Here is a 13,343-nt window from a genome sequence, read left to right on the forward strand (position 1 = left end):
AGAATATATGACTATTTAAGTGGAAATTATTTTTTACTAACCTCTTCTTATTCTATTGCAGTAAAATTTAATATTTTTTTGAAATTTGTGTAAGCTAGTGTGTATCTGAATCAGTTTGTAATTATTAAAACAATTAAAGCAAAAAAGAAAAATAAAAAAAAATGTAAATTTAATAATTTATAAAAATATATACAAAATTATATTGTAAGTTGTATTGAGACGAAAAACTTTCAATAAGTTCCAAACCAACTTTTCAATTCAAATTTTATTTCCAAAAGAGAAAAAAATTGTAGCAAATATGAAGGAACATCCTACAAAATTATCTGTAAATGTTGAACAGTAAGTTTACCATTTATACGCATTCTGTGTTTGTACCTATGTATATATATATATATATATATATATATGTACTCCAAAACCTTAATTATGTCAAATATCTCATCAGCTAAAACGCATCCAGTAAAAAGGAAGGTTGTAATTTTATTAATAGTTATAGATAATAAAGCCATTCAAATGTTAATAATTGCAACAATTTACATATATTTGCTTCATACAATAAACAAACAACGTCTCAAAAGTGCAATAAATACATTGAATAATGCACATTAAAACTATCTACGGAAAAAAATGTGCACAAGCATTGCGATTTGTTAAATACGAATGGAAATGATACGCTTGAAGGAAAAGCGATGATTTCAAAAATGATTGGTGATTTTATGAGAGTTTTTTTAAATAAGCTTGGGTAGCTTGATAAAATTTACAGATATTTGGCTGTTGTGTGCATGTGTCTATTTTAGATATTAATAAAAATGTAAAGTGAACTTGTGAAAAGTACTATAGAAAAATATTAAAATACAAATGTGGGCATCGGCCATCTTGCTTTTCTTCAATGCCATATGCTATTTCAATGTGTAAGGATTATCTAAATAAATATGTATATATGTATTTTAAAAGGAAAAAGGGACAAAACTGCTATTACTAATGTAATACTTAATGTAAATATTATAACTTGTAAAATAAATTTCAAAGTTTTCAAATTGCAGATAATTCAATAATGTAATTAACATTACAAATAATCTAAAAAATATTGACAGAAAAATTGTGTTGCATTGATTTATTTTACCTCAATATTATTTTCAGTGAATCGCTTTTAAATATGTAGAGTGAAAATGGTTTTATAACATGAAAATGATCCAATGAAGTTTGATATAAATTTGACGATACCATTCAGTTACAACCAGCGATGTTGAATATAATATTTTTGACTTGTTAAAGATTTTTTTATAATTTATTAAAAGAGTGAAGCGATGTATCGACAGTATCAAATTTTCCGAGTGAAAATACTATGCTCTTCATAATCTTTAGGCTTTTTTATAAATAAAAAAAAACCAAAAAATGGTATCAAAATTGGTTAACATAGCTGATTATAACACAATAATCATTTACCATCATTCTTATACATAATTAAATTTGTAAAATTGATCAGCATGTCCATTTATCGTGTAACCTTATATCATAAGTAATATATGTATATATTATAGGCATCTAGTGTACATATAAACACACTAGAGTAAATATTTGTTTGCAAATAACTTAAACAGAAGCAACACACCAAGCACTCTAACAATCACAAAACAACAATAAGCACATGCTTACGTTGAAAACTTTCACCGTTGAATATTTTACAATTTCAACACTTCAATATCATTTTTATAACATTATGCTGTTTGATTCTAATACAAACATACGGGGTAAATTCAAAAGCATTGTAATGGATGACTGGCGATAAAAACTGATATTCAGAAACAAACTAGAATATATATGTATGTATATGTAGTTCAATAGACTATTCAAACTACAAATATATGTAATGTGGAAAATTAGTTTAAATGTAACTTAATGCTATGATAAGATTATATTTTACTTAGTCAATGATGTACCTGTGGGAGATAGGGGTGCCTGCCCCCCTAACATAAAAGGAAAATAAAAAGTACTGAAAGTTTCTTTTATGAAAAACCATGACCAAAGTATTATAGTTCAATAGCTTTGCAATAAGAAACGGAAGTCAGGTTTTATTGTGTAAATATTTTTTTATTATCAACACAAGACAATATTAGTGATCATTTTACCCAAAGAACTCTGTCAGAATGAGGTGAGGTGGTACGTATCATTATGACTTAAATTTTCTTTTCTCATTGATGCGTGAATCTACTAATTCATGCATTTAATATTTGTAAATGTATATTCGGAAATTGAAATTGTTTTGTATTCACATCGATAGTTGCACGATAAATGGATCATACGAAATAGCCACGCATACTTGCACTCACGCGTATATTTATGTATACATAGTGAGGTGGAATGATTGCATACAAAGATAATAATTTATATTAACTTGAAAATGAAATTTTAATTGACAGGTACATAAATATTCACAAATTAATTTTAAGCAAACTTCATATATTGGATAGTATTATGTATATTATGATACAAAGTCAATTTTTGAAGATCAATACATTTGAGTGACCACTGGATGTCTTTTAGGCAATCTCAGCAAATTGTCGGATATTGTCTATCGCTTTCTACAAGGTTATCTTTGGACATTCTTGGAATTTCTGAAATTCTGGAATGGTTTGGAGCTCATCAATGGAGTGACGTATTCGAAGAAAGACTTTGCGGTATAATGTCGTACAAGAGCCTGTGGTCCTTCTCGTTTCTTCACATTTAATATGACGGACGTGAGCGAGACACGAGAGCATGCTGCAGCGTGCACTTAGGGCGAAATCACACAGGGAAGAAAGACACGTCGTGTGCTTGGCTCCCCGCTGTGGGGGGGGGGGGGGTTCCTACATTTCTTCAAATATGGGATACACCGTTGAGCAAGGATACATACAGGAAAATAATTTTACCGAAAACAATCCAGGGGGTGATTTTGGGACGGTGTGTGCTGGGCGTTCCATGAATGGTAAACGGATGACTGGTCATATGTAAACCAGTCACAGGACAACCGGTCGCGCTAGATCCGTCACACGTGATCACCTGTCACACTAAAACTGGTCACACCCTAAAACTGGTCACGAGAAAACTGATTGACCGATTTTAGGGTGTTACTAGTTTTCTCGTGACCAATTTTAGGGTGTGACCAGTTTTCTCGTGACCAGTTTTAGTGTGACGGGTGATCACGTGTGACCGATCTAGAGCGACCGGTTGTCTTGTGACCGGTTCACATTTGACTAGTAATCACCGAACCTCCATGAATATGTGTGCAAGGCATTCCACATTTTTTTCGCATGTTTAAAACTATATAAAAAAACCATGTGCCACGTTCATCGCTGTGTTTTCGCCACTAATGATATGTTCCGTAGTTTGCTTTTATTTGGCCAGGGGAAACATTATTTGTTGCTCACTTAGATAAAACTAATACATTAATTAATATATGTATGTATTGTCATCAGTTAGTATTGGACAGTAGAGTCATCGAGGTAGTGGCGTATTCTCCTTGGGGCATGTTGGTGCGACTGCACCAGATTCAAAAGCCCTGGGCTCTTTTGGAAAGAGAAAATAATTGATTTTTTCTATGGTCGTAATGAGTACATTTTTTTTGACAATCAAATAGCGCAATTGCAAATTCATGCAATTTCATAGTCCACAAGTAGGGGTTAATTGTGTAGTTTTAGGATTATTGAAAATCAATGAGTGCATAATATAAATATTAAGGATATTTTAAGAAAATTCGCAGAAATGAAATCGAGAAATGCTAAATACATAAGCAATGAGATTTCAAGAATCAATAAGAAAAATTTTCGCCAGCGGTGCAAACTGTTATTTTCTGACCTTGATTTTTGTAAATCGGAGTTTTTATTAAATTTAACTGGTACTTAATTTTAATACCATAATTTTCTTATGCTTCGTACAATATATTTCGAAAGCTGCAGCGCCCATATTATTTCGGTAGTGATTATTAAATATATTTTATGTAAATAATTAATAAAAACTACATACATGTGTTTCAAAGATTTCGCATGTGCCAAATTTATCATGACTAAGGTGACCATTTTTTCTAAATTCAAAACCAGGACATTTTTTCCAAAAACACATATCTATGTAAATTACTTAATTATTTAAAACGTAGATTAAAGAATCATGGACGAACATTTATTAAAAATTGAATGCTCTTATAAAATTGAACAAAAGACTGATCAATTTCGTTTTGTCACTGGACTATAGATATATTGTTCATCAATGTAAAAAATCCTTCGACCAGTTCATTTGTTCCTGATAAATGGAAACAACATTTGACTAATTTGCCAATATTTTTGTAGGAGACGTCATTTTCGTCGAAGACTTCTCTGTATTAGATAAAAATTCTATTACATAAAAAAGTGTACTGGTTTAATCTAACGACTTAAGGTCTGTTCATACCTATCCAGCACGACCCGAATCCTGCAAGTATCCTGTGAGTACGGATAGTGCCGGCCTTACACCTGATGGCGCCCTCGGGCAATTTTTTCTAAACACCCTAAGAGAGAACTTTCGCCTTTGGCGCTCTAATCTAAAATTTTGAATGGCTTTTGTCGTTCTAATTTTAATTTTAAGGCGACTTTGGCGCATCGTTCGGCGCTCTAACTTATTTGGCGCCGTCGGGCTCCGCCCGAACTAGCCCCCCCCTAAAACCGGCACTGCTGTCAACATAAGTACAAGATTTTTTTTTATCTAAAATTATATTTTTTGTATCTTAATTTTTTGCTTTTGCTTTTTGTTGTATCTTTTCATTTTTTATTTTATTTTTTGTTTTCTCCCTCTCTTATTTTATTTTATTATTTTATTATGTAGGCCATTGTGGCGCATTAGGTTCTCCCTGTAATGCCACAATGGTCAAAAAACGTTAAATAAAACGTTAAATAAATAAATAAAGTTTACGTTTGATAATCAAAAGATTTGTACAGAATATTAATACAATCTGAAAACTATATGGAGATAATAAATTAGTTTAACTTTTAGTTGTACTACAACGACCTAGCCCCCCCCCCCCCTAAAACCGGCACTGAGTACTGACAGTATTCTTTAGTACATTCTATATGGACGCGCATGAATGCGTAAATGCGCATGCGCAAATGGAGTATGAATACGTCCATATAATGTACTTAAGAATACTATCCGCACTTGCAGGACACCTGCAGGATACGGGTCGTGCTAGATAGGTATGAACAAACCTTTACCAGGACAGAAACCCAAAATCTAGTACTGTCCTGGTAAAATCAGTACGATTGTTCACCTTAATCAAGACCCACACTGTTGATGATTCATCACTCTGTTGAGGCGACAAAAGATACTGAGATTTTACTTTTAAGATCCAAATGATGGGCGATTTTAGCCTGGTCAAAGAGTCAATTCTTCTTGTGAATATTTTACCTTTAAATCAAATTTTCAAGTAATCGATCGTTTAATTGTTTCCACCTCACCCTGTACGTGTACATACCTAAAACACACTCAGATGTTGTATGAGGTTTAGATAAACAAGTCGAAAGATAAGGCAAACACAGAGTAAAGAGCTATAGGAGGAGAGACAGGATGGGGGTTTAACGTCCGATCCGGGAGGTGGGCGACGGGGGTGTGGTGGGCTTTGGCCCTCGTGGGCTTTAACACTGAGTGACACAGAGACACAGATAGAGATAGAGCGAGCGCACGACGTCGATACGTATTGGGATCACCTGCCGCGGGCAAGGGGTGTGTATATGGCGATGCGGTTGCGGGTGCGTGCTCGTCGGTCAGCCGGCACGAGATAAGCAAGATGGCCGCGGCGCGCGCCGCACCTGCTCGAGAGGCTGCCAGCGCGCCGCGAGGGCCTGGAGACGTCCGCCGAATGCTGCTGCGCCCTGAAGCGCGGGACCCTGGACGAGACCCCGACAAACCCTGCAGCGCCAATGGTATACCTGCAACACACACCCACTCACCAATAGCCACTCACCACTAGCCACTAGCCACTAGCCACCAGCCACCAGCCACCAGCCACTAACCGCTAAACCACTAGCAACTGGCCGCTGGCTTTTGCATACTTTGAGAAACGCTGATCCATTATGAACTACATGTTTACATATGTACATATATTTGGACAAATATCGACGCAATATATGGTAAAAGTGAAAACCCTCGACAGGGTGGAGACCGCTAGGTTGGAAGGGAGGCTCGGTCGACCCGCTCCATCCTGTGATTGGCTACTCTTCGTGATGCCAATAGTATTGCCGTGCCCTGAATTAACTCGACTTTTACCTGATGAAATACTCAGACATACATATACTGCCTGGTTCACATATAGTTTCGGACGGTTGGGCAGCGTACGGAAATATTCCACATGCTGCGAATGGAATAAACACGCATTCATTTGTGGTTCAATACAGATGCATCTAAATATGAATCAAAACGGGCACGCATTGTGCCAAATTGACGCTTCATCTCTCTTTTCACACGCATCCACATATTTTCCACATTTTACGTATGTATTTCACTATTTCATTTGGATCCACGAAATTATCCTGGTGAACCACTTTTACCGGAATTCGCGTGCCCGTTTTGATTCATATTTAGATGCATTTGTATTGAACCACAAACGAATGCATGTATATTCCATTCGCAGCATGTGGAATATTTCCGTAGCTGCCCAACCGTCCGAAATTATATGTGAACCAGGCAGTATGTGTCTGAGTATTTCATCAGGTAAAAGTCGAATTAATTCAGGGCACGGCAATACTATTGGCATCGCGAAGAGTAGCCAATCACAGGATGGAACGGGTCGACCGAGCCTCCCTTCCGACCTAGCGGTCTCCACCTTGTCGAGGGTTTTCACTTTTACCCAATATATTATATGTAAGGATAGGCGCTCGGGTTTTATTTACCAGGAAAGAGGGGTTGCCTATTGTCAACATTTTTTTGCTCTCTGTCTTTGTAGGACAATAGGCAACCCTTCTTTCCTGGGAAATAGCACCCGAGCGCCCAACCTTACATATACATCTGTATGTATATAGGTTCGGTGATTATTCCTCAAAAAGCGATCTCACTCACGTCACTAAAATCTCGATCACGGACCATCTGGTGCCCAGAAACTCCATCAATCGAAATATTGTACTAACGAGAACTCGAGTGCCAGATATTCCGTATTCGTGATTTTTGTGGCAATGATTGTCGTGCACGCGATCACAATTTGCGTAATAATATATACATGTCATTGGCGTGCGGTGAAATTCTCTCTCTTTTTGTCGTACAGCCTTACTTAATGTGCGCGAGCAGGATACAAGAGAAACAGGCTGTTTTCCTTGTATCCTGCTCGCACACATTAAGTAAGGCTGTACGACAAAAAGAGAGAGAATTTTACCCCACGCCACTGGTATATGTTCATATGCACATATTACACCGCTTTGTGAAATTGCCTATTAATTGAAATAGGCAAAAATTGCCCAATTCATAAAAAATCCAAGCTCGTTGCTTAGAAAAATTTTCCGACGAATGAGTGAATCAATAAACTGTCAAAATGACAGTAGTAGAGAGACTGCGATTCACGCATTCGGCAAATAATTTGCCCAATTCACGAATTTAGGCAACGGGTTTGCATGTTTCGTTTTTTTGCCCAATTCACGTAATAGGCAATGTCATAAAGCCGGCGTAACATATGTATACATATTGATTCATGCCTAAAATTTTAAGCACTGTGCTTCTCTATCACCTGTAATTTAAGAAATTTGCTTGGGGTTGTTTGTCGGAGAAGTCTCAATATGAGATTGTGCCTATAGAAACCATTTCATCAACCTAACAAGATCATATTTCCGAATTTTCGAATCACTCAACATATGTATGTATGTATGTACATATGTATAAACATATTCATACATTTTATAAAAGTTATTTGTTAATGTCTATTTTTGCGTTTGAAATGGCCCAACTGCTGAGGTTGTCAATAAAAATAGTACTAAACAGAAATGATTAAAATAATCAGGCAGGTAAATTGTAGATAATCAAATTAGAAGTAATGCCAAAAAAAATTCACCTGGCTTTGACTTATGTAAGAAATCCGTTTGAGCTAATTTTTGACATGCACAACTTCTTTTGTAAAATATAATTTAAAATTTTTAATATACATAGTGGGCAACATCAGTAACATGAGCGCACACAGGGGGGGGGGGGTTCCATTAAGTCTGGAAAAAATTAAGCTATGTAATTATAAAAACGAAATTTCGCTTTACTTATCTTATTACCAAAAAATAATTCATTCTCCTGAAAAAAATCTCATTTTCCGCTCTTTGTCTCGTCTGGACCGCAACAAATCCTGTGTACGCCCATACTTAGCAGCAATGCGTATATTACCCATTATTTAATTTTACATATGTTTTAAGTATGTACATATATTTATATTGGTTTCATTAGGTGAAATATACATCCGAATATACCTACTATTAAAATGAAGAATTTTAGAATCAACAAATACCTGTTTACCCAGCTATAAGAATCAAGGATTTTTCCGGATCAAATAGGAACAACAGCTACTCCAAATATATATTGGCATTGATGGACAGTAGGAAAAGGGTGAATGAAATTAAAAATTAGACCTATCTATAAGAATGGCGAATGTGGCGAGAAATCCCTATCGGATTGAAAAAATAGGTGTTATCATAATAAATTGCATTTTGAATGAAAAATATGAAGAATTTTTTTTGGGAAATATGACGGAGTAGGAAATACGTAAATGTCATGAAGAAGTAAATGAATTGTACATTGACAATAAGCGAATATTAAATTTACAAAAGTGCATTTTATTTGAAGCCTTCACTCAATTATAAATATTCAACGTTGTTCATATTATTTATGAAAATTCCCAATGAAAAAGAATATACAAATTATTTCGACTGTTACGAAACAATATCGTACACACACTTAATATTGCTCGGTGTCTGGTGGTTCGGTTTGAATTTGTGCTTTATTTTTGCAAAATTATGAAAAGTTTTGTCTGTTTGTTCACACTTAAAAATTTAAAGTAAATGCAAAACTACTAACTGATTCAGGTCCATTACCAGTTTCACTCGTGAATAGCATCGGTGGAGATAAATTAGCATCGGCGTAATGATGAGCGCGGGTGTCAGGCATTCTCCCCCTCGTGTAGAGGTGTAACACCAGACAAAGAAGTCCAGCCAAAACAGCAATACCAGAACAAACTCCCAAAAGTGTGGGAACATCGGCAGTCAGCATAGCCATATCTGAAATCAGACAACAAATCAACAACCATCATCGAAAGGAATGAGATACATAACGGAAAATAGAGATTGGTTTATATACTCCAATTGTATTACCTTCGGTACAAAAGACTTTTTTGACTGGTCTCGTATATGATACACTATGGTAGCCATTGTCGCACTGGCAAATCGCATTGTGGTTTACTTGGACGCAAGAAGCATGTGGATCCATGAATTTGCATGTCTGTCGATAAAAACATTGCTCTCCGAGACTTTTCGCTGCAACGAATTCAAAATGGGTAAAAATTAAACGGCAGCTGTAATCATGCATACATATGTACATAAATGTAATAATAACCAGCTACATAGCTCTGTGATTAGCGTATAATGCTATCAACTGGGGGATCATGGGTTCAATATCTGGCTCGGTGTTGCTGGCCAGACCTTGGATATATGTACATATATATGTATTTGACTCCAGATCGATCGTTTCCCATCAAACTTTGCTAATTTATCTGATTTAATTGTTGAAACGGTTTCAAATAAATTGGCAGATTGAATGTAGTTTAAAATTTATATAAATTTATATAAAATGTATGAATTTGGCCATGGGGCGAAACCCGTAATGGTAAATATGAATTTTTAAAATAAATAAAAATAATATACATATGCTTTGTTGGGATGTGACTCTTGTTCACTCTGTACTTACGTTTAGCACAGCCTTTAGTGGCTCCTAATTTCACTGGATACTTTTTTTCGCATTCGCAATGCCCGGTTACAGGATCACAAAATACGTGACGAAGCTTTACATTACAAGTAAAATCACAAGGAGCACCTAAGTACAATCCACGCTCTGTAATCATAAAAAAGATACATATTAATAAACGAATGTTACTTCAATAGAACACATTCGCTAGAAAGATTATAAAAATACATTAGAAACTAGGCTGTAAAAAAAATTAACAGAAAATCGCCTTTTTTACATATGTATGTATGTACCTCCTTTTCGGGTGACCGTGAAAAAGTCGAAAATATTCGTTTATCATGCATACATATAAAAAACGGTGTAAAAAAAAATTTGACTGATTCGAACTCAGAATCGATTACTGATCACGTTTTCATGATCTAGAAAAAAATGTGTGTGTCTGTGTGTGTGTGTGTCTGTGTATTTTGGGGATTTTTTGAACACCGTTAGTCCTATCGAACTGAAACTTAGTATCGGTTACTGAAGTTCTTATCGACACGATCACGACACGACAACTACGTTCACCACAACAAAATTCGCATACCCAAATGTTCGGATATAATTCTTGTAAATGTTGTTTTATGAAATTTAATACAATGAGTGGATTAATTTTACCTTTTATTTGAAAGATAGGCTTTTTAACTAATAAGTTAATCTCAAAGTTCATTACTAATGATATCAGATTTTGAATTTGTGGTGAGCTTAATTTGAAGATCGGCACAATATTTACGAAGTTCGTTTCTTTCCGGTAGATTGTTTACAAAATACAAAAAACCTTTGAATATTCGTTCAACTGCTCGAATCTTTCTTTCATCGACACAAATGATGAGGATTAAAAAAAATCGACCTCTAACTATTTCTCAGGACAAATGATTAACTCGTTTTGTGTATTTTCGTCATATTGCCGTTTCACTTTTTAATTGTTTAAATACTGACTCTATTTGTAATTCCACTGCTAAATATTTAGCTGAAACTTACTTTTTTCGCTTCCCATTATGTTTCAAATTATTTTTTTAAGGAATATAATTGCACGTGATCAGTGAGAATCTTCCAGCGATATATTGAAGCTGAAAATAGGGTAAACAATCTTTGGAGAATACCGAAAAAAATTGTGATGTCACAGATTTCTCAGCGTCATATAGCACAAGATTTCAATTGTGGATGCCACAGTGAAATGTGAAACTATTTTTTTTTGATAAGCATAATAGAATATAAAAGGGAATACGCCTTCGCCCAATGAATAGAATTTGCCGAGTACAAATGTTTGAACTTAGAACGTAGAGGCACCTTTAACGCTCTGATATAAATTTTTTGCGCCTTCGGCGGTCTAATTTTAAGTGGTGCCCTAACTTACTCGGCGCCCTCGGGCGCCGCCCGATCCAGCCCCCACCTAAAACTGGCACTGGTTACAGTGAAATTATAATTACACTAACGTTTCAGTGAAATCATATCCAATTACATTTTTACATTTTATTTAGTTATATTTTCACTACGGGAATCACATATTCATTGGCCCCTATTAGTGAAATCATAATGTTTGACAGTTGAATGATTCCAACTTAAGATCATTTTATAGAATGCCTTTATTGATTCAATAATCAATTGATATTAAGTACTACGAAAATACAGTTTCTGATTACGATGACCCGAATGACGATTTTACGTTCACCCCAAAGTGAATGAAACACACATTATTTTCGAAATAATTATGTATTTCATAAAGTAAACGACTTTCTAGAAAAATCGTATTTTATCCGGCTTTCGAATGCACGGTGGGTTGATAGTATGACTTGCACTATCGCGTGGTGTATTAGCGTTCGAATAACAAATTCACTGACATTGAGAATTGAATTTGAAATTCTATTGTTACATATTTACTCACTATTTGAGTCAGTGACAATAAAAATTTCACTCTAACATGTACATATATAAAATTAAATTCGTCCAAAGGGGTGGTGGTGATATGTTAGTTGTGAGTCGCTGACAGCAAATTGCTCCACGTGGTCAATTTAATGAAACCTAATATGCCAGTAGTGAGTCACTTACAGCCAATTGCCCTACGGGCTAATTTAATGAAATTCCAATAATATAAAATTTATGTATGTACATTATTTATGTATCACAGTGAATCAAAATATGAATCAAAACGGGCACGCGAATTCCGGTAAAAGTGGTTCACCAGGATAATTTCGTGGATCCAAATGCTAGTGAAATACATACGCAAAATGTGGAAAATATGTGGATGCGTGTGAAAAAAAAGATGAAGCGTCAATTGGCACAATGCGTCGCCGTTTCGATTCATATTTAGATGCATCTGCATTGAACCACAAACGAATGCATGTACATATATTCCATTCGCAGCATGTGGAATATTTCCGTACGCTGCCCAACCGTCCGAAATTATATGTGAACCAGGCAGTATATGTCTGAGTATTTCATCAGGTAAAAGTCAAGTTAATTCAGGGCACGGCAATACTATTGGCATCACGAAGAGTAGCCAATCACAGGATGGAGCGGGTCGACCGAGCCTCCCTTCCGACCTAGCGGTCTCCGCCCTATTGAGGGTTTTCACTTTTACCGAATTCATCTTCAGTGTGTAATTGATCTATGCCAATAGGGCTAGAAGACTGTCGTCTTTTTATTATTAATGCACTAATAATGATTAAACTATTAATGCACTTCGATATATAGGTACATATACCGATACGTAAAAAAGGTATAAATTATTAATTTGGATTAGTTATTTTGCTGTAAGTAAATAATATGAATATATGGGGGGGGGGGGGGTTCGTAGATTGCTGTAAATCAGACTCTGACGTCACGCAACTAATTTTTAATAACGCAATGAAATACATATGTGACTTATCCAGTCTCGTGATATGAGAAATTTAAGTACTGAAGAATATTTACAAGCACTCTAAAAAATATTCGGATGGGACCACCCACGACTTTATCCATGTATTTGAGGAATATAAAAAGTATAAAAAACAAAATTCGATAATAAAACATAAATACACGTTCACACATACCGGATTTGAGAGCATTTCTGATAGAAATTGAGCGCAAATGTAGGGAAAATTACACAAGACAAAAGTTCTACTTCCGGTTATCGGATTTTGTTCAAAATTTTTAATGACTTAAAATCTCTATATAAATATTATAAGCATAAATATCAAGAAGATAGAAATAATTTTAACAGTCAAATAAAATAATAAAACATTGTTTTAAAAAAATACTACTACTGGTTTACGAACCCCAACAAAAACCTTATCAACTTTATGCTAGCACATAAAAATACAAATATAAATTTTCAGCTTTGGATTGGGTTGGGATACAGCCGGAGTAAGCATCAATGGTCGCTTTTTGAGTCACCTTCGGTT

At 35.2% G+C, this 13,343-nt stretch overlaps 1 protein-coding gene across 2 annotated transcripts in view; it reads right to left on the reverse strand.

Annotated features, from left to right (window-relative positions):
* The window catches only part of LOC143909124 (uncharacterized), a 40,587-nt gene that overhangs the window by 3,297 nt on the left and 23,947 nt on the right, over positions 1-13,343 (reverse strand). Inside the window, exons 3-6 of one of the 2 annotated variants that reach the window (XM_077427028.1) lie at positions 9,928-10,071; positions 9,336-9,497; positions 9,060-9,242; positions 5,712-5,933 (exon numbers count right to left, since the gene is read on the reverse strand). In XM_077427028.1, the coding sequence (XP_077283154.1) occupies positions 5,712-5,933; positions 9,060-9,242; positions 9,336-9,497; positions 9,928-10,071 (711 nt within the window). The remainder of the gene's footprint in view (positions 1-5,711; positions 5,934-9,059; positions 9,243-9,335; positions 9,498-9,927; positions 10,072-13,343) is intronic. The other variant, XM_077427036.1, reaches the window with a different exon arrangement.

The sequence above is a fragment of the Arctopsyche grandis genome, chromosome 1, assembly GCF_051622035.1.
Source record: "Arctopsyche grandis isolate Sample6627 chromosome 1, ASM5162203v2, whole genome shotgun sequence".
In the NCBI taxonomy this organism is placed as follows: domain Eukaryota; kingdom Metazoa; phylum Arthropoda; class Insecta; order Trichoptera; family Hydropsychidae; genus Arctopsyche; species Arctopsyche grandis.